The sequence below is a fragment of the Eptatretus burgeri genome, chromosome 7 (genome assembly GCF_056783735.1).
Source record: "Eptatretus burgeri isolate ZD-2024b chromosome 7, Ebu_testis_v1, whole genome shotgun sequence".
Taxonomy (NCBI): domain Eukaryota; kingdom Metazoa; phylum Chordata; class Myxini; order Myxiniformes; family Myxinidae; genus Eptatretus; species Eptatretus burgeri.
Genome location: NC_140967.1, coordinates 108,388,264 through 108,410,663, shown reverse-complemented (window position 1 = coordinate 108,410,663; position 22,400 = coordinate 108,388,264). Strand labels below are relative to the sequence as shown.

Here is a 22,400-nt window from a genome sequence, read left to right as displayed (position 1 = left end):
CGACATCATAAAAAACCACTTATTCCCCATGATGAGTACTTGCCATGTGCAAGTTTCAATTTTTTTCCTGGGTGCTGTTTTGGAGATGGAGGTTCAAAGGTTTTCCTTTTTTCCAACATGGCTGCCACACCACATTACCTCCATCCATCCATCGGGACAATACTCCATGCAGAGCGTTGGTGCTGCCTAAGCAGTCTCCTTGGCTATTGGACACAATCCTGGACGGGTCGCCACTCCGACACAGTATACCAGCATGCTGGCACTCATTTTGCCGACCTCGGAAGGATAACAGGCAGAGTCAACCCCACCTGGTATGAATTCATCAATTCAACAGTGGAGTGGGGTTTGAACTCAGGATCAGAGGATTCCAAGCCACCACCCTAACCATTGAGCCAACACCAGGTATACATTACCTATGATGTTACAATTATTATTAAAACATTCTGCACCAGTCGTCACTCCAATTGTAAAAAAAAAAATCGTGTAAATCTGGCAAGTCGTTGCAAAGAAAAGGGAATAATAAAATGCAGACACGCATGTACACTCGTATGGGACCGATCACGCACGTACGCATGTACAGGACCGATCGCATTAGCCTGCACATCACTTCGCAAGCGTGGGCTAAAAATGTAAAAGGATGTCGGGATTTCCTCCAAAAAAATATGTAAACAAGGTGGGGATGGTCACAAGAAATGATCACGTGAAAGCATCACTACATCTTTCTTTGCATAACGTTTGTCCCTACAAATGACTCGTGCGTGTGTGTGTGTGTGTGTGTGTGTGTGTGTGTGTGTGTGTGTGTGTGTGTGTGTGTGTGTGTGTGTTTTCTCGATATAGCTTTGTCTTTTCTAGGGACAAGCATTATTCAAAGAAAGATGTAGTGATGCTTTCACGTGATCATTTCTTGTGACTATCCCCACCTTGTTTACATATTTTTTGGATGAGCATCCCGACATCCTTTGACATTTTTAACATCCCCCGCCGTAAGTGAAGGAGGTTATGTTTTCAACCCTCTCTGTCTGTTTGTTTGTTTGTTATTTGCAAAATCGAACATTTTTCAAGTATATTGGTAAATCGATTTTCTTATTCTGTCTGTTTGTTTTTCTGTCGCCTGCAGGTCACAATTTTAAACCAATCCTCACGAAACCTCACCCCATGATAGAGTATGTTAAAAGGAAACAGCCTGTTGTTTTTGAGGTCAAAAGGTCAACATAGGCCGAAGGTCAACAACTTAGGTGGGATTTCTAAAATCCTCAATTTTCATCCGATTGACTTGAAATTTGAACAGAATTTGCATATCACGTCACTGAATTCAACCACCAACGATTTTTGAAGTCAACATGGACCAAAAGGTCAACATAGGCCGAATTTCAAAAATTGTCAATTTTCATCCGATTCACTTGAGATTTGAAGAGGATTTGCATATTTTGTCATTGAATTCAACCACCAATTATTTTTGAAATCAAATTTGTTTTATGGATTTTGCAAGTATCGTGCTCTGCACGATGTCTTCTTGTTTGTCTTCTTGTTCATCTGTTTTTTTGCCTGTCTGTGTCTGTTTGCAGGATATCTCAAAAAGTTGTAGACGGATTTGGATGAAATTTGGTAGACATGTTGGGCGTGTGACAAGGAAGAATTGATTCGATTTTGGTGAACATCCGAATCTGGGTATGGATACGAGAGTTATATAATTTTTTTTTGAAGTAATTCTTCACCATTGAGAGATGGGGCCAAAAACGATATGTCGCATATTTCAAAAATGTATTGGGCCAGATATATTCTCGTGGATCAGGCATTACGCGGTGGAGGTATGCGCTCTACCGAGTGCCCTTGTCATTAAAAATGTTTTTATTACTTGTTATAATAACTATAAATGTGTGTGTATAAATAAGCATGATGACGTGTCCATTATCCTTGGCATACGTTGTGTTTGTTCATGATATGAAGGGAATGGGCAGATAATAATGAATTATACCTACTGTACAAATGGCATGGAATTGATGCAGAAACCGATTATAAAGGGAATTATTTCGACCATCGACCCCCAGATCGTGTGAACCGTTTTCCTCATCAATGCCTTGACTCAAAGTAATTTTGGAGGTCGAGATGATGAAGTATTTTCATTCTGTGATGAAATGGATTCCACAAGTACTTTGTCAGCAAATGCAATTGGAATTAGCAATCAGAGGGCGAAAAAACCTTAGAATACAATTTTTTTTTAAAATGAAACTGTCTTGATCTCAAGTTGAGCGGCACGACTGTACCCAAAGGATTTGATGAAATGCGAGGACATGACACACATAAATAGTACATGCACTCGTCCACCCCTTCCCCTCCACCAGTGGATCTCAAGACCTCACTCAAAATAGCCAACGAGCTTAGTCCTAGTGTATCATTGTATGTGCTGCTGCTTCAATAACTTATGAACTCGTTTAGATCAACATCACGGAGACATCCCTGACCCAGCGACGAGGGCACAGCAATAATGATGAAATCTGATCAACTTCGATTAACCAGATCTGGTAAGATTGACTAACTCACTCACACCTGAATATAGTTTGATCGTCATAACCACAACTCGATATTTTGCCTCATAAGCAAACAGCTGTTAAGTTTATAACTGCTTACCCAGTTGCCTTTGCCTTCTTTATGGCGATTCATGTTCATATGGCCTTGGAATGACCTCAGAGCGATTTTGACACCAGACTTATAACTCTTAACAAGTTGTGTTCGGTGCCATTCTGTCATCACTCGGCCTGCTGGTGTAAATGACTAATGACTTCTGTTATACTCGTTTTCTCCTTGCCCTCAATTTCCAGCTCAATTGCACTTTTTACATTGCTGCTGAACTCACAAATCTCAAGGATATTAAAGTGGACAATTGCTCTGTGCTGGAAATTATTTCTGACAACTGTTTCCACAATGTATTCTAATTGTCGGATGTGCACTTCTTTGATAATTGAAAGCCCAACAAATTTCACATCATCAGATAAACCAGATTGCCTGAACTCGATTTTGCATTGTAAGCTAACCTCATCCCTCCCTATTCTTACCTGCCTCCTTCACACATGCCTGCTCTTACCTTGCACAGCCAAACTTGAAATAAACTCTTCTAACCTTGCATGTGCACAGTTTTCCCATGGTAAGTGTAAAGTTAAGGAAGCAAAACAGTGAAATTTTCTTCAATATGTTTTGCCTGTTGTGTCGGCAAAGACATCAGCTGGCTTATCATGGCCCTGACTGTGTGCCTGGCCTTCTTGAAAGCTGGCTTATCAAGGTCATAACCATGAGGTTGGGCATTCTGAATAGCTGGCTTATTAGGGTCATGACAGTGTGGCTGGGCCGTCTCGTTAGCTGGCTTATCAGGGTCATGACAGTGTGACTGGGCCTTCTGGTTAGCTGGCTTATCACGGCCCTGACCATGTGGCTGTGCCTTCTGGTTAGCTGGCTTATCACGGCCCTGACCATGTGGCTGGGCCTTCTGGTTAGCTCGCTTATCAGGGTCATGACAGTGTGACTGGGCCTTCTGGTTAGCTGGCTTATCACGGCCCTGACCATGTGGCTGTGCCTTCTGGTTAGCTGGCCTATCGCGGCCCTGACCATGTGGCAGGGCCTTCTGGTTAGCTCGCTTATCAGGGTCATGACAGTGTGACTGGGCCTTCTGGTTAGCTGGTTTATCAGGGTCATGACAGTGTGACTGGGCCTACCTGGTTAGTTGGCATATCAGGGTCATGGCAGTGTGGCTGGGCCTTCTGGTTCGCTGGCTTAGTACCACCTTGACCGTGTAGCTGGGCCTGCTGGCTCGCTAGCTTATCAGGGTCATGACAGTGTGGCTAGGCCTGCTAGCTGGCTGTCCTATCACAGCCTTGACCATGTGGCTCATCCTTCTGACGAGCTGGCTTATCAGGGTCATGACCGTGTGTTTGGGCCTGCTGGCGAGCTGGCTTTTCACGGCCTTGACCATGTGGCTGGGCCTTCTGGTTAGCTGGCTTATCACGGCCTTGACCATGTGGCTGGGCCTTCTGGTTAGCTGGCTTATCAGGGTCATGTCCGTGTGGCTGGGCCTTCTGGTTAGCTGGCTTATCACGGCCTTGACCATGTGGCTGTGCCTGCTGGTTAGCTGGCTTATCAGGGTCATGACCATATGTCTGGGCTTTCTGGTTAGCTGGCTTATCACCATCTTGACCGTATGTCTGGGCCTTCTGGTTTGCTGGCTTATTACGGCCCTGATTGTGATGCTGGGCCTTCTTGTTAGCTGATTGGATTATTTTGTTGGGACATATGGGGCATGCCCTCCCCCATTACCCTGTGTAACCTCCTCACCTCTTCAGTCTTAGTTATTTGTTCGGTACCATAAACATCTACCCCAGAGACACCTCTGCTTTATCGTACAGCAGGCAATTTAGATGAAAAATGTTTCATTATACTGAACGAAGGACCATGGTTGCTTGTATGAGGTGGGGAGGGATCTGGTCTACCTTTTCTGACGAGGACAAGCTGTTCCACTTTAGTCTAAAAAAGCGATACTTTCTGCTTGTCGTATAGACTTATTGTATGATTTAACGAATTGATTTTTTTGCAGATTCAGTGTATGAACCCTTACAAATGGCCAGCAAAGACAAAGCCACAACAATGGGACATGACATGGAGCAGAGTCTGAACAGGCTCTACTGCTTTGGTAAGTATCTGGGACTGATTGACATGTTATCTGGGACTGATTTACGTGTAATCGGAGACTGATTGATGTCTAATGTGGGACCAATTGTTGTGTAATGTGGGACTGATTGATGTGTAATGTGGGACTGATTGATGTCTAATGTGGGACCGATTGATGTGTAATGTGGGACCAATTGTTGTGTAATGTGGGACTGATTGATGTGTAATGTGGGACTGATTGATGTGTAATGTGGGACTGATTGATGTGTAATGTGGGACTGATTGATGTGTAATGTGGGACTGATTGACGTGTAATGTGGGACTGATTGATGTGTAATGTGGGACTGATTGATGTGTAATATGGGACTGATTGATGTGTAATGTGGGACTTATTGATGTGTAATGTGGGACCAATTGATGTGTAATGTGGGACTGATTGATGTGTAATGTGGGACTGATTGATGTGTAATGTGGGACCGATTGATGTGTAATGTGGGACTGATTGACGTGTAATTTGGGACAAATATGCAGATCCTTGCTTCTTTTGTGAATGTGATTTAACAATAACGGCCTCCAGGACCATATAATATCTGATTTGAGATAATGCAAATGTCTGGCAATTGACTGTTTATCTTTCTCTACATATGTTCACTTATCCATGTTCAGGGTAGCAATGTGTACCTGTGTTTATTTTCCTCTGTCTAAACAAATTAATGGAAGGATTAAATAATGATGTGTAAATAAATGTTAAACAATGACACAGGATGGACATGGACAGATAGCAGTGAATAAAGCTGTGTGATGCCTTGTTTCCAGGCTACTGGATTCATTGCCCATCCTTGTTAGACATCGACCCAGGGCGGATAGCCTGAAATACAGAATACCTTGTCCCTGTAAATCCCAAACACAAACCCAGCTGTTGTTTAACAACACTGAATCCTCGAGGAAATGGGAAAACATCCATACTGGATTTGCCTCAGTGATTCGGGCTTTCACTTCAAGGAGACCATCCATGCATGTTAACAAACGAGAAAAATCAGTGTCATGGTATTACTATTCCATGGTGGTGTTTTGTTGTTTTTGTTGTTGTTGTTGTTGTTATTGTTTTGTGCTGAAAGAGTAAAATATGCAAACACTGCTTGTGGGAAAGAAATCCCAATCACAACTCATTTAGTTCTGTGTTGAAGGCCACACACACACACATACACACACACACACACACACACACACACACACACACACACACACACACACACACACACACACACACACACACACACACACACACACACACACACACACACACAACCTGGTGGAACACAAAACGCAAACCAATTCATGTATCAAAATAATAGGACATGCATGAAGAGGCACCGATGCTAATGTAGGCACTTTATAGGACACAAGGGGTTTAAACAGGAAGTATATTGTTTCATTTTCACCTTCAGTTCCAAGGAAGCATGGTTACAAACAATACATATCCTTGGTACACTTTCTAAACGTTGCAATGGGATTGATATCTCGAGGTGCCTTGAAGTGTCTTCTCTCCATGTCTTTTTTTTTCTGGCCATTTTGGAACTGCATGTGTGGCTGTAAATTCTGATTTTGCCTCAATGTTGGTGAACAGAGGCCGGCACCATTTCTTTGCTGTCAGCTTGTGAGGTCTGTTTTGTTCAGGTGCTCCATCCCCTTGCTGAATTTAGGAGAGAGAAAATCTCCAGCTGGAGGCCTGGCAAAATGGCACCCACTCTCAAGCTCACCAATGCAAGGAAGTACAAAGGATTTTTACCTTTGGCAGAAAACATGATTGGTGCAGATGTGTGGTCCAGTGCATAGGGAACCGGGATATATAAGCGAACATTCCCTGTGTTCTTTGTGCAATCAGCCACTGTAGTAAATGGGCTCTGTATTTTCTTTGTGCTCAACCCTACTGTAAACGGCTACCTTGCCGACCTAATTATGTGTGGCAGCATTGCTTCTAGCCAAGGGAACTGGGGTCCCCAAGGCAATGCCTGGCTAAACGAAGACCTCTTGAATGATCTGGATTTGTGCTTGCACAAGGTATTTCTACTGAGTTGGTTGTATCAAGAAGAAGGCCACATTCCATGGATGACTATTACTGCCACATCACTTTGGGTGTTTAATAACAGTACCATCATGAGACGCCAGCATACACATACAGTATATGCTTGAATCCACCGTGCCAGTGAAGGGCTGGAGCCTGTTTATTCTGATACACTCCAGGGATCCATGATGTTATTCCAAATGTCTCTCACTGTTACTCAAACAAGGATTCCCCATGCTTCTGAAAAGAAAACAAGGCAATGATTTCTGCAACAAAGGCTGTGCAGAAACAATGAAAAGGATAAAAAAATGGTAAACAAAGATAAACAAGGATATAAAAGGTAAACAAGGAAAAAAATAAGGATAAAAAATGGTAAAAAAAGGAAAAAACAAGGATAAAAATTGTAAAAAAAAAAAAAACAAGGAAAAAATTGGTAAACAAGGATTTAAAAAAATGATGAACAAGGAAAAACAAATGGTAAACCAGGACAAAAAATGGTAAACAAGGGTAAAAAAAGTGGAAAACAAGGAAAAAAATAAAGAATAACAAAAAATGGTAAACAAGGATAAAAATTTGGTGAATAAGTAAAAAACAACGATTAAAAAAAAACAACCATCCCTCCTCCCTCTTCCTCCCTTCCCTCCCCACCCTCCTTTATCTCACTCACCTGCCTCCTCTTCTCCCCATTCCTCCTCCTCTTCTCCTCCTCCCTCCTCTTCTCCCCCTCCTTCTTTTTTATTTTATTTTTTGTATACCTTGTCGAGGCTCGTATGAGAGCTAACACACAATGCACAGCAAGGGCCATGAGACAAGAGGGGTGGGAGTGGGAGGGACAAAACAGTGGGGAACAGACACAGGAGATCTGTGGAAGGGAGAGGAATGGGACAGGGAACATGGGGAATAGAAGATGGACATAACAGGGACTTTCAGGAAGGAAAGCAGGGAATTGAAGGAAGTGGGCTTGGGTGGATTATCGGGGGTAGAAAAGATCGAGGATTTGGATGGGGGAAGATAAGAGGTGGTGGTGAACAGTTGTTTTGAATGCCTGGAGGGAAGAATGGGAAAGAATAGAGTGAAGGAGTTTATTCCAAAGGCGGGAAAAAAGAGGAATGAAAGAGTGAAGGTGAGCAGTGATTCGTGATTTCGGTAGTTTTACCAGAAGGGGGTTGTTGGCGGACCTTGAGCGCCCTGTGGAAATATGGTGGGGACAAATCGCAGAGAGAGCAGTGGGGGGGGGGGGCGAGGCTGGAGAGGAGTCGGTGGAAGACAGAAAGACAACCGAGCAACCTGCGGTGATTGAGTGAGAGGCCCAAAGATTCAGCCTCATTGCGGGAGATGCCAATGATCCTAAATGCCTTGGTTTCTACAGCGTGAAGCCGAGAAAGGTGGGAGGCAGGAGCACCAGCCCAGAGGGGAGAGCAGTACTCCATCAGGCTATGGACAAAAGCTTTGTAAGTGGTCAGGAGCTCAGGAGGGCCGAGGAAGGACTTTGCACGATGGAGGATTCCCAGTCGGCGACTGGCTTTGGAGGCGAGGTTTGAAATGTGACTTTCCCAGGAAAGGTCATGGCAGATAATGAGACCCAGAAGCTTGAAAGAAAGGATCCCTGGGTCCTTCCTCTTCTCTTCTCCCCCATCCCTCTTCTTCTCCCCGTCCCTCCCCCTTGCTCCTTCTCTCCTCTCTCCCTCCATTCCCTCCTCTATCGCCTATCTCCCCCCCCCACCCCTTCCCTCCTCCTCTCTCATATTCTGTTCCCCCATCCCTCCTCTTCTCCCCCCATTCTTCATCTTCTCCCCCTCTCTCCTCCTCGCCTCTCCCTTCTCCCCTCCCCTTCCTCCTCTCTCTCTCCATTTCCTCCTCTCTCCTCTCTCTCTCACTCCATTCCCTCCATCCTCTTCTATTCTCCCCCCTACTCTCTCTACTTCCCCTCTCTACCCTTCTCTCTCCTCTTCTCTCCAACTTCCTCCTCTTCTCCCCTCCCTCTTCTTCTCCTCCTCCTCTTCTACTCCTCACTCCTCTTCAACACCCTCACTCCTCTTCAACACCCTCACTCCTCTTCTCCCCTCCCTCTCCTCCCCTACTCCCCTCCATCCTCTATCCTCCCCCCTCCTCTATCCTCTCCCCCACCTCTTTCTCCTCCCACTTAATATTTCCATCAGCGAAGTGACAGGTTGTATTTGCTAGTACTTTATAAAGTAGCCTATTATTCAATCATATGATGGGGTAAGCGAAAAAAATAGATGTTTTGAATTTTTTTTCTGATTTAACTTTATATTTCGCCATAATTATTTAGGTCATGAGTTCCAATAGTAAATATGGAATCAGATTTGGAATATCAGCTTTTAAAATCAGTTCAGCAGACTATCAGCAAATAGCAATTGAGAGAATGTGAGACATTGTGTTGTAGTTTGATCATTATAAACTATAATCATAAGTGTGTGTGTGTGTGTGTGTGTGTGTGTGTGTGTCAATCAGTCAGTCAGTCAGTGTGACTACTCCATAACTCGAAAACCATGAAACTTAGTGGCCCGAAACTTTGCATGCATACTAATTAAACTCCAAGGAAGTGTAAGACTGAAAACTGGGTGTTCGTTAAAAACACCCCTTTTGAAGATTATAATTAACGGCTTTATTTAATTATATCCTTTATCAAGGCCTCATCCTTGGTCAGCCCATTTGTCAGTCACTCTCCCTCGCAGGGGGGTGAATGGGGTGGCAAATTTGTTTTGTTGCATCTATCATCTATCATCGATCATCTATCGACACTTCTAAAGACAATTTTCTGAAGACAATCTCGCCCTGAAGATAAACGAAGACAAAAAAAAAAAGAGAAGAGGAGCGAGGAGGAGAAGAGGAGAGGAGGAGGGAGGGGAGAAGAGAAGAGGAGGGAGGGGGGGAAGAGAAGAGGAGGGAGGAGGAGAAGAGAAGAGGAGAGAGGTGGAGAAGTGAAAAAAATCCAATCACCTACATCCCCTTTAGTGCACGACTCATCGGCACCCTTACCTGCGTCTTCTTCAGAGGAGTTCACTGCCTTCCAACTCATCAACATCATCATATCAAAAGTTATGTCATATATAAAATAAAAATTGGAAAAAGTACCTGCTGTGGTTACTTTTATTATTGTCATTATTATTATTATTATCTACAAGCATTTTTAATGAAACTGTAATCACATGCATTCATGTTTGTAAAATTTTAAAATTTCCCCTGAGGAATCACAAACTGTTGGAAACCTATCCCCCTTTGTGCCATTGAAATAATGCCCCGACATTCACGGATTTCACATTCGCGGAATTTTTCAAGAACGTATCCCCCATGAATTTCGGGGTCTTACTGTAGATATAACAGTCCTCACAACCCACACAACTCCCCCTTCCCTCCGAAACATGCTTAATAGGAAATACAATCATTGTAAACTTACCCCGTGCATAAACAAGCTTCAGATATGACCTTCCCATCAGTGTTAAGAACCACAAAGGTTTGGTTCGAACGTGCCCATCTACGAACCTTCGGCCTTTCATGGGCCCACATCGTCGGGAGATTTTTCATTACGGGCTGCAAAATATCAACTTTTTGAACGAGCTGATCAGGAAGTTCGCCAACTGTTTCATTGTGCAGAGGCACACCTCTTTCTCGCTGGTACATCTACGAGTATTTTTGGCTTCTTTAAAAGTTTTTTTAGTCGTTCCATTGTGCATTCCTCTTCTGGGAGGCATGAAATATGTCCAGGCCGCCCCGATTGACTCCGCAACTTGGGGTGGTGTTGTGTAGCAAAGTCAGCTCACATGTAGGTTGTTCAGCTCAACCATTTTTAAAGGTGTCTCCTGCTGCCCGTACTCCACAGCTCTCTGACCTCACTCTCGGTTCTGCCTCGGCAGTTCCGATTCATCATGCATTCATGAATATTCCTGTAACTCCCAATACTATAGGTGGATCATGTCATTTCAAAAGTGCCATATTACCTAAACACTACATCAATAAATGCACAGGCATGGAATAAATGATGAACAAAGAAAATGGAAATGATTGATGTTAGAGGTGGAAGAGATTCTCCACTAATTCTGGCTTGAAATTAATTATCATTGAGAAGTGATGTTACAAAACATATAAATAAAGTGAACAAAAAACAACACAAATACAAAGGCAATTTTTTTTTAATGTCTGTACTGGCAGTCTACCTGCTCAATGTGTTTATTCGCATCAAGTAACATCATTACTAACACAGGATGCTGTGCTGTTTGGTTGGTGAACATGAGAGAGAGAGAGAGAGAAAGAGAGAAAGAGAGAGAGAGAGAGAGAGAGAGAGAGAGAGAGAGAGAGAGAGAGAGAGAGAGAGAGAGAGAGAGAGAGAGAGAGAGAGAGAGAGAGAGAGAGAGAGAGAGAGAGAGAGAGAGAGAGAGAGAGAAAGAGAGAGAGAGAGAGAGAGACACAGAGACAGAGACAGAGACAGAGACAGAGACAGAGACAGAGACAGAGACACAGAGACACAGAGAGACAGAGAGTCAAACAGTGAATGAATGAATGATCTTTATTTGAATCCTTATATTTCCTGATTGCACTCAAGCTCTTGACCTCGAGATTTATCTAACGTTTCCTTCCCATCCCTTGCCATTCCTTCCAGTAAAGTGCACAATGTTGGACTTCCAGAGTCCGACAATTGGCCTGTTCCCCACAGAAACGCACAAGGAACCAGCCATCGCCAAAGTGCGAGATAACGCTTACTGTGCGGCCGCTCTCTGGGCTTTATCTCTGGCCTACAGGTGAGACTTTCAGCGTTTGACCATGAACAGCCCTCCCTCCTCCTTGCCTCCTCCATTAGATCTTTTTCCATTCAGTGACGTACTTGCAGTTTATTTACACCCGGACGGAAAGGTAAAAGGACAAAGTTCTCACTGCATCCACCACCGAACGAGATAATGAAACCAATTCTCTCTGTCTCTGTCTCAGTCTCTCGCTGTAGTTAACTATTTCACAACATTCATGTTCACCTTCCTATGCATGAAACTGTTAAGGCAGAAAGTGCTATTTATGACTTAACTACTCTCACTATTACTAGTATTAACATCATTGGTGTCACCATAAGTCTTATCACCAAGATGTACGGCTCGGTTTGCTTCATCTAATCACAAGTCACCTTAACAAGAGTGGAACCTATGTTCTTTTGTTATGTATTGATTTCTCATCGGCCTTTCACACTATGCAAACATTTACCCTTCTGAAAGTGTCGGGTGACTTGTGCCTGAACCACCTTATCTTACTCTGGGTGGAAAATTTCTTATTAGAACTAGACCATCCTCAGCACTTGAGGGTGAATGGTAGTTCATCAAAGTTATCAATCTTGAATACTGCTGATCCACATGGCGGTGTATTATAACTTCTACTGTTCAATCTGCGCACCAATGGATGTGTGGTCCTCAAACAAGTGTGTGCCTCTATTGGGTGTGTGGACGATGCCGCCATTGTTGGCTGTGTTTCCGATCGATCATCCTTTGTATCGCATCTCCATGAGATCGACGAATTTAATACGTGGTGTGGAGACTTTTGTCTCACTGAATGTGTGAAAAACTAGAGATGATTTTGGATTTTAGGAAAGGTCACAATCATGAGCCTGTGACCATAAATGATGATGAGGTGGAAATTGTTAACAAACTCAAATACCTGGGCACGATTATTGCAAACAAGGTAACTTTTCATAAAAAAAAATTCCATTGCTGTGTACAACAAATCAATGCAAAGTTTGTATGTTCTCAGGAAGTTGAATTCATTTGGTGTTTGCTCACACATGATGCCGATGTTGACCAATCCCTTGCTGATCAGTGTTTTGTCATTTAATTTCGTTTCCTGGAATAGTTATCTAATAGGTCACGACTGAGAAAGGTCGTTACACTGGCATTTTAAAGTGGGTGGGCCTTAAACCATCATGGAGTCTCTGTATTCGCGAGCATTGAATAGGAAAATGATGCATGTACTGTATGTACCAATAAAAGTGACTTCTTGAACGGACTTTAAAAAAAATTGCCATCAGGGAGATGCTTTCGTGTGAGGCCGATGAAGAACATTTTCAAAAAGTAATTTGTTCCATGTGCAATTCAAGTGTTAAATTGAAATTCTTAGCCATTTTGATGTTTAGTCCATTTTCCGTATTTTTTACCGTTTTCTTATTCCTTTTGATGTTTTATGGGTTTTTTTTTTTCATGAAATTTGAACTTTGATGTCACCAAAGAGAAATTTCCCTAGATGTGGGAGAATAAATATTATTAGTATAATTATTATAACTGGTATCATATCGTTATAACTGGCATCACTATAACTGACACCATAACTGGTATAATGTCATCATAATAGGCATCACTCTCACTCACATCACGATAACTGGTGCCACAAAGTACCCTCAAAAGCAAATAGCCCACAGAAGACAGCCTCAACTTCACATGGTTCAACACGTCCACACTAATCTCCCAAATCAAGCAGGTGGAGAGACAAAACAACTTGTCCATCAACGTCTTTGGATGGAAAAAACGCGCTGTCGTTCACCATCTCAGTAAGGTACATGAAGACATCACCAGAATCAACATGCTGCTGATTTAGAAAATGAGCAAGTTCCACTATTCCTGAATGAAGGACCTGAACCACCTGTTGTATGACCAGAGCACACATCGCAAACGCACTTCTGTGAGTGAGTTCTGTGAGTGCTGCTTCTACAGCTATACTCATGAAGATCTGTAGGAGAGCACATGCCTGAGTGCCGGAGTATTGGCGAAACAGCTATCCTGGTTGATATGCCAGAAGAAGGTAAAAACAAACTCTCAATCCAGAATTTCCACACGCAAATGAAAGCCACTGTCGTCATCTATGCTGACTTTGAGGCTCTCACGCCGAGGGTGGTTGGGCCAGAGCTCAACTCAAGCAAGAGCACCACGCAGAAAACACAACTCCACGAGGCCTGCGGGTTCTCCTACATCGTTGAAAGGTGTGATGGCCACACCGAGCCTCTAGTTGTTCACAGGGGTCCGAAAGCTGCAGAACACTTCCTTCAGGCTCCACAGAAGGAGGAAGCCAAGATCCAGACAGTCATAGAAAATCAAAGGTCATTGCAGATGACCCCTCAGGATCTGTGGGGGCACAATGCAGCTGTTCATTGCCATGTTTGCAACAAGCCCCTGAATGGTGACTGTGCGTGACCACTTGCACATCAAGGGGCAATATCATCGAGCTGCCGACAATGCCTGCAACATTAAACTGTGGCTGAAAAAACAAACTATTCCAGTAGTCTTTCACAATCTGTGGAATTATGACTCTCATTTCATGATGCGTGCTATTGCTAAATTTGAGGGGAATTTCACCTGCAACCCCAAAATATGGAGAAGTACATCTCCTTCAGCCTGGGGCAGGTCAGGTCAGGTGTGGGAGCATGCACCGGAGCAGCGCATTGCTGCGTCTAATTTCCCACGGTATTCCAGGATTCTCCATCTGGCCTTCCCCCAGGCAGATGACTGGCCCACCCATCCCCATCTCCTTGAAATACTGAAAAACCTGCTGATCCACGAGGCAAGTTGTCGGCCCAGTGGCCTCCTCCACTCACGAGGCTCCCTCAATGAGACAATCTGGTGAGCAGGATCAGCATCAGGAAAATGAGCCACATGTCTATACAGCTACATCTGACACTCACGGACTATACAGGAAATAAGTCTCATCTGAGCCACTCTCAGCAACCACTTGTCGGATACAAAGTCCGACCAGTGATCGACAAGTATTCTCCGAAGATACCTGGTACTGAAGGAGTTAAGTCTCTGTCTCAGATCCCTGATCAGAGTCCAAGTCTCACATCTGTAAAGCAAGACTGGAAGCACCAAGGACCTGAAGACTCTGATTTTCATCCTCCTACACAGGTGATGAAAGCACCGCACCCCTTGATCCAGTAAATCCATAACTCCCCAGGCCTGACCCAGACATCTATTGACCTCTGGCTCAGAGGCAGCAGAGACATGAATATCACTGCCAAGGTCAGTGAATCTCTGTGTGACCTCAACATCTTCACCACAAAGAGATACAGACAACAGAGCAGCATCCAAGATGTCATTGAAAGCTTGGATCTGAGTTTTGACCCAGGAAATGTGTCATCCCAGCCGCTAAGACTCCTCATTCAGCACCTTGGGGGCCCCCAAAAGGATATCTTGAGTCTCTGCAGCAATGACTGTATTGTCTGCAAAATCAACGTCAGAGATCCTGACACTCTCAAACGATGCACTGCAGCTTGATCTCTCCAACATCCTCCCCAGAATTCAGTCCACACAAGCGCTGAAAAGTGTGGGGGCCAATACACACCACTGAAGAACTCCAGTAACAACTGGAAGTAGGTCAGAGATGGAACCACCACGACCCACAGCACTCTCAGTACCAGAGTATAGTTCGAACATCAGATTTATCAGTTTTGGTGGCACCCCATGGAGACCGAGAATCCTCCAGAGGGCATCCCGATTCACTGAATAAAATGCTTTGCAGAGATCAACATAAGCTGCAAGCAGCACCTGCCGAAACTCTCGTCTGCATTTGGTGAGGACCAGAAGAGTAAGGATATGGTAAAATGTTGACCTCTTTGGTGTAAAGCCTGACTGCTCTCGGCGCTGGTGCTCAAGCAGATCGTGGTAAACCCTATCATGAAATATCCGAGCAAAGTCCTTGCCTGGCACTGAGAGTAGAGTCACCCCTCGGTAGTTGTTGCAGTCCTGGCGATCACCCTTCCCTTTCCAGAGAGGGACAACAAGGCCCCTGCTCCAGTCAGTTGGGATGATGTCTGTAATCCACACAAAACACAGAACTGCATGCGATGACACAAGTGTAGCATTTCCATCAGCCTTGAGAAGTTCAGCATGGATGCCACAGATCCCAGGAGCTTTAAGCCATTTCAACTGGTTCACCGCAGCCTGTGTTTTGACAAATGAAGGTGCATCACAGTTGAATGGAGGGTCAGCAATTAGAAATAGTAACACCCCTGACATCCAACTCAACATCTGGTGGGTCAGGCTGGTACAGCCGCTCAAAGTAGCCGGCCCAGTGTCCCTTCACTTCGGACTCCTCTGTCAAGAGCCCACCATCTCCACTCTAACTGCAGTACAGTGAGGCATGGGGTTGGAGGAATGCAATGCATGAATTCCCCTGTAAACAGGATGAGAGTCACCTGTCCACATGTGACGCTCTACCCCCTCACAGATTCCACGCACATTGGCCTCTTGTCCACCTTCAACGCATGTACAGTTTTACACCTGTGCTCCCTGAACAGCTCAGCTCTGCCATGAAGCCTGGCTCTGCGACTCTTGTGGTCAATGGCATCCAGTACCCCTTGAGAGACAAAATTCTTGTTTGCCTGAAGGTGAGTTCCATGCCATCCACTGGCAACATCAAGGATGGTAGTCTTGAAGGCACTCCACAACTCCTCATGATTCCCCAAAGCACCCTGACCCCCCAAATCCTCACTCAGCCTGTTTGCAAACTCGTCAGCTACCCTCTCATCCTTGAGCTTGTGAACATCCAGCCGAGGCTGAGATGGTACCATTCTCCTGGATTTAATCTGCAACTTCAGAGTTGCTACAATAAGTCTGTGGTCGTTTTTGAGGAACTGAGCATTCCGGTAGACACTGCAGTTCTGAACCATCCTCGAGTGACCATCAATGAACACATGGTCAATCTCCTCTGCCACGTCATCAATGTTGGAGCACCAAGTCCAGCGATGAGCCTGTGGGTGCTTAAACCATGAACCAGCCACCCTAAGTCCATTACCTCTTGCAAAGTCAAGGAACTTAATGCTATTCTGGTTCACAGTTCCAAACCCATGGGGACCAACACATGTCTCCTAACCATTTTTTATCAGTTCCAGTCGATGCATTGGAATCCTCCAACATTGGAAGAGTATCTCGTCTACAGCACTGATTAACCGCAAACTCGGGCGTGGCATAGAATGCGTCCTTCACGGTCAGATCACTTGCCTCAGTCGGAGCATAGACAAAGACCAGGGAAACAGCACCCAATGAGTGAATAATCCTGAGTCTCATAATATGCTTGTTGACCGGTGTTACCTAAGTTATCAGAGCCTGGTGTTGGCTTCATGGTTATGGTGGCAGATTGGGATCCTAGGGTCCTGAGTTAAAGCCCCATTGGCCTCTGAATTAATACACCAGGGGGTTGACTCAGCCTGTCATCCTTCCGAGGTCGGCGAAATAAGTACCAGTGTGAACTGCTAGAGGGGCACTGCATCAGCGAGGCACTGCATCAGCGACACAGTCGCGCTTCCAAGAAATGATAGCTACCCCGGCAGCTAAACTGCCATACGCAAGAAGAAGAAGACCTCAATTATCATGGAAGTCAGATTATTGGACACAGCTACAGCAACTCCTTGGGAATGGTAACCATCAGAGCAACCGCACCAATAGTAGGTGTGACCACCCACCATGACCTCGTCACTATCTGGTCTCCGAACCTCAGTAAGTGCTGCAATACCGATGTCCAAACGCTTGAGCTCAGATGATAACAGAGACAGGTGATCATCCTCTCTTAGGGATAGGACATTCCAGGCACCCAACCAAATGGGCCACCTCAGGTTAACAAGGAGCCCGCTTTCTGGTGGATGACACCTCAGCATCACTCCGCCACTCACCACTGCAATCTGGGACAGCTGCGGCTCATTTACTCATTGCAGTTCTAACTGTTATCATTGGACAGGTGTGTCTGTGCTCACAAGCCTGAGGCATTTGAGATGATTGCAAGATATGAGCCGAATGTGCTACTTCAGAAGGGTGTAAACCCCTTTGAGTATGTGGATAGCTGGGAGCACTTCAAGGAGCAACTGCCACCCCTTGATGCCTTCTAAAGAAAGCTCACAGGTGAAGGCTTTGCACATGAGGAGTATGGGAATGCTCAAAATGTCTGGACCTCGTTTAGATGCCAGAATATGGGGGGATATTACAACCTATACCTTCATACCAATGTTCTTCTCCTTGCAGATGTCTTTGAGATGTTTCAGACCATGTGCCTCCAGCAGCACCAGCTGGATCCTGCGCACTACTACACATCACCAGGCCTATCATTGAAAACTTGAGCTACTGACTGATTGATGATAACATGCATGTCATCTTTGAGAAGGGTCTACGCGGGGGCATTTCAATGGTGTACAAGTGCCACACCAAGGCCAACAATCCACTAGTAGTGGGCTACGAACCCACCATACCTAACAGTCACATCCACTACTTTGATGCCAACAATCTGTATGGCTGGGTCATGAGCCAACCTCTGCCAACTGGTTGCTTTGAGTGCATTGACACTGCAGAACAACTCGCCCACTTGCAGCAAGAGCTACCTTAGCACAGCTTCGTGTGAAGTTGTGCTTCACACACATGTGCACAAGCAGAGCTGCACGGATGGCCTGCTTCATTTGGCTGCACTTTATACACTGCTGCTGAATATGGTTGAAGGCCTCTGCAGTGTCAACTAACACATTGCGGGGGAAGTAGTTACCCCCACGCACGTGATAGGCTTCGTTGTAGGCTGTGAGGTAGGGCATAACATGCCAATGTTGGGTGTCGCATATTCAAATGTGGTAGTGCGGTCAAGATCCCATTGGCAATAGGCACAGTTGGGAGCGACAATGCGTATGTGCGGAGTCGGGCACAACATGCTGTCAATGGCAAATTGTGGGCCCTTGCAGTCTGATATCTCAATGTCCAGTGGACCCTCTGAAACACAACAACACTCGGGACAGACACACTCGAGCCAGTGGACTTCCATGCGGCACATGCAGTGCACACACATCTCTTAGGGGGCAGTACCCTCCAGGGCCGACACGCATAGAAGGCCCTAGTTTGTGTGCAGTGCTGTCAGTAATGATGAGGGTGGCATACTGCAGTGTAGCTTGTAGATTGGCATAAGTCAGAACCCCACTGTGCAGTCCAGTGGTTGTCCCAAGGAGACCAAAGGAGCTCTTTCAGCCTACCCACTGGGGGACTCCTTAATGAGTCTGCGGTCTCACGGCCAAATTTGAGTTTTGCAGGTTGTGGGGTGTTGAGCATGGCACCACACTGGTAGCTTTTGACCTCTTTGTGACTACTGCCAGCCACACACTGCAGTGCCAGGTTGAAACCATACTGATTGTGACCTTGGATGTTTGCTGGGTATATGCTTTGTCATAGGTACCTCTAATCGAGAACTATAGTAGAGCCTGGCCCAACTCTACATGTTGGTGAATGTGTATATACTAGTGTATATATATATATATATATATATATATATATATATATATATATATATATATATATATATATATATATATATATATATATATATATATATATATATGTAGTTGCTGTTTATTGCTGTGTGTTGCTTTATATTGTTTGTGACATTGTGACACAATATTATGATATATGAGGATGGGAGGTGTGGGCACTGGTTCTACTGGCTCGATTGCAGTCGGGACAACAGAGCGAATCGGCTTGACAGACTGAGCCACCCGAGCTGGCAAGAGCAATTCTGGAGCCTGTTTTAAGAATGGTTTCGGTTTTAGTTTTGATGCAGGTTCAAAGGGGGTGATGCAGGTCCCAGCTTTTTGGTTTGCCAAAATGACACTGAAAATGTGAAAAGTGTGCCAGAACCCCCATTCTATATGTCATACTACTCATCACCACAAGTGGTGTCATTATATCTGGTATCACTATTTCTGGTATTAACGAACATCACTGGTATCACCATAAGTATTATCACCATAACTGGTATTTTTGTTCTGCTCTGTATGGAATTTTAATCCTGATTAAGCATCATTCGGGGGGGATCTGTTTACCCATTAGGGTATGTCGTTGTGGGTCATAGCAAAAAAGTGAGTTAATGATAATTGGGAAAAAGGAGAGAACGCAAGATAATACCATACAGAAAGGAGGGTCGGGCAATATGGAGAAATTGAAAGAGAAGGGAAGGGAATTTGGGAGGAAATGGACGAAGGGGACAGATTTGAAGGGGGATAGATAGAGTGTGCAAGGGAGGTATTGGGGAAGGGCGGGCGGTTGTAGAGGTTGGGGGTACAAAATCTGCAATATAGGAGATGTTTATTTAATAAATCGATGGCCTCCACAACCTTTATCAAAAGTATTAGGTTTTCCAAAACAAGCAGATACATAACACACACCGGGCATCACAATGAATGTAACACTCACGTGTCACTCACTCGTTCACATGTTTGTGCGAATCCCTTGGGGTGTTTAACCCTTCCTCACTTCCTTACTGGGTTCTCATCACAGCAGCTGTCATGGCAGGCCTTTCTGGATAAAATGGGCTTCACCAAAGCCAATATGGTGTTGTTAATTTTAGCTTTGCTGAACAAGCTTCACTTTGGATAATTATACACACAACACACACTCTCTCTCCCTTCGCCCTCTCTCTCTCCCTCTTCCTCTCCCTGTCCCTCTCTCATTCTTCCCTATTTCCTTCTCTGTGTAATTTCTGTCTTTTAATTTAATAATTTGAAGTGTATTATCTGATATTATGATGTGCCATTGTGCGATCTTGCTGTGTGCTGTTTTGCATTATTAATACTTAATATGCAAATTCTTGCTTTATCTCATAAATATTTAAAACAGAAAATATGGGGAAGAACATATATCCATTCTTTCACTTCAAATTATTTTTTTAATAGTTGAGTTCACAAAAGGAGCAAAATATTTTTTCTGAGTACCATATGGTACTTGTTCAGGTGAGCCATATCTCCCTGATGTGGTTTTATCTGTTTATACAAGATTTATTTAAACCATGTACCATGGTGAGCTATTATTCCCAGGACATGATTTACCTGTTCAAGAAAGATTTGTTTATTCCATGTACCAGGGTGAGCCATTCGTCCCAGGACAAGTTTTTACCTGTTCACACAAGATTTGTTTATTCCATGTACCAGGCTGAGCCATTCGTCCCATGACTCAGTTTAGCTGTTTATACTGTTGGAACCCACCATTCGCGGGGAATACGTTCCTGGAAAATGCCGTGAATTGCGAATCCGCGAATAGCAGGGCATTGTTTCAATGGAAAAAAGGGGGATATGTTCCTGGCGGTTATGCTACAGTCACATTTGGCTCTGCGGCCGTAGGATCTAAAAAAATCTACGGCCACGAGCAATTATATGGCGGCTACAGTATTTCCACGGTCACACAATGTAGCAGTCAAATATGTTTTTATTTTTGGGGTAGCCGCACGGGGTATTTAGAAATTGTGGAGACCGAAAACGTGGGGGTGTGATGTCGTTTTGATGTCGCACGGTGACCTTCGAATTTTCAAGGCAGATGCAAGGTAGCCTCAAGGTGCCCGCAAGGCGACCGCAGGGGGGCCCCAAGGCGAATGTCGAAATAGTGCGGCCGCCGCAAATTTTTGGGGGTTGGCAAAATTCATTTTTCATTGATAAGAGCCTTTGGAAAACGCACGAATAAAATGCAAGCCCACCATACGCCCTACGTACGGTCAACGTGGAACACATCTACGTCATGGCTACGGCTTGTCGAATTGCTACGGCCAACCTAGAAATGAAAAAAGTTATAACTCCGCGCTTTAATTCCACAGAGACCCCTATGGCCTGTAAAAGATAGCCATACGGCATAGGGCCACCCTGAGGCCACCTTAGAAACTCTTAGTCCGCCGCACGTTTCTGTCAATTCGGGGGGGGGGTACGGCCGCCGTATCCTAGCCGTAGAGCAAATGTGACTTATGCTTTAGTGACCTGCAAAAAATACCGCGAATGGTGAAGCTACTAATGTTGACACCGCAAATTGTTTCGTTGGGAAAAAGGGAGATAGGTTCCCGGCGGTCTCTGGCTCATCAGGAAAACTTTTTAAAGTTTCAAATATTTTCAACCGTGAATGCACATCATTGCAGTTTCATTTAAAAAAAAAGCCAACACAAGGTGCAGTTTCCAATGTTTATTGAAGGAATGCGCTTCACAGTTTATTAAAAGTGAGTAATCAACCATAATGTAAAAGTTAAAAAAACAACAGCAGGTACAATTTCAATTTTTTATTTGCACAAACACATGGGACTTTTCAAATGATGATGATGATGATGATGATGATGATGATGATGATGATGATGATGATGATGATGTATTAAAATCCAGTGAACTTGGTGGAGTCGTCTGAAGACCACACAGGTGGGGGTGTTGATGAATCGTGCACTGAAAGGAATGTAGGTGAGGATGCCGAAGCAGATAAGGATCCTGAAGAGTTGCTCAGCAAATGAGAGGCAGGATGTGCAGACGAGGCAGCGAGTGTGTTGGTGCTCCTGAGGTGGACGGCCCAGGGTAGAAGAACCCTGTGATTGAGAGCTGCCTCGCATGTTGCCGTAGATTTTGATGTCGCTTCTTGTGTGTGAGCATCATGCCATCCAACCCCCTCTTGACTTTGAGGTAACGTTCCATGACCAGATCGACGTCGTAAAGCCTCTCAGTAACTGACTGAATGTCCTGCATGATGTCACCCAGGAACTTGACCGTGAGTTTCAACCTCGACGCCTCTTCCTCATCACTGCCCACTTCCTCCTCCTCTTCGGAAACCTTGGTAATGGCTTCCAACTCCTCCTCAGAGAGCTCCCCGGCATGCGAGGTGATAAGAGCATCCAACTCCTCAGATTCCATGTCGTCAAAGCCTTCTCCTCTCATCTG

The 22,400-nt window shown here is 44.6% G+C and overlaps 2 protein-coding genes and 1 long non-coding RNA gene across 4 annotated transcripts in view; 2 read left to right on the top strand and 1 right to left on the bottom strand.

The window, feature by feature from the left end:
- Nucleotides 1-1,668, top strand: part of LOC147024068 (uncharacterized) — an 11,511-nt gene extending 9,843 nt beyond the window's left edge. The window contains exons 2-3 of the long non-coding RNA XR_015060524.1: nt 1,118-1,235; nt 1,566-1,668. This is a non-coding gene — a long non-coding RNA (uncharacterized LOC147024068). The remainder of the gene's footprint in view (nt 1-1,117; nt 1,236-1,565) is intronic.
- Nucleotides 1-2,705, bottom strand: part of LOC147024067 (neuropilin and tolloid-like protein 1) — a 110,475-nt gene extending 107,770 nt beyond the window's left edge. The window contains exon 1 of the mRNA XM_085890239.1: nt 2,629-2,705. The gene's annotated coding sequence lies outside the window, so the exon portion shown is untranslated. The remainder of the gene's footprint in view (nt 1-2,628) is intronic.
- LOC147024066 (phosphorylase b kinase regulatory subunit beta-like) overlaps nt 2,332-22,400 on the top strand; it is a 165,463-nt gene continuing 145,394 nt past the window's right edge. For both annotated transcript variants that reach the window (XM_085890238.1, XM_085890237.1), the window contains exons 1-3: nt 2,332-2,522; nt 4,583-4,678; nt 11,343-11,481. In XM_085890238.1, coding sequence (XP_085746364.1) covers nt 2,486-2,522; nt 4,583-4,678; nt 11,343-11,481 — 272 coding nt within the window. In that variant the 5' untranslated portion in view covers nt 2,332-2,485. The remainder of the gene's footprint in view (nt 2,523-4,582; nt 4,679-11,342; nt 11,482-22,400) is intronic.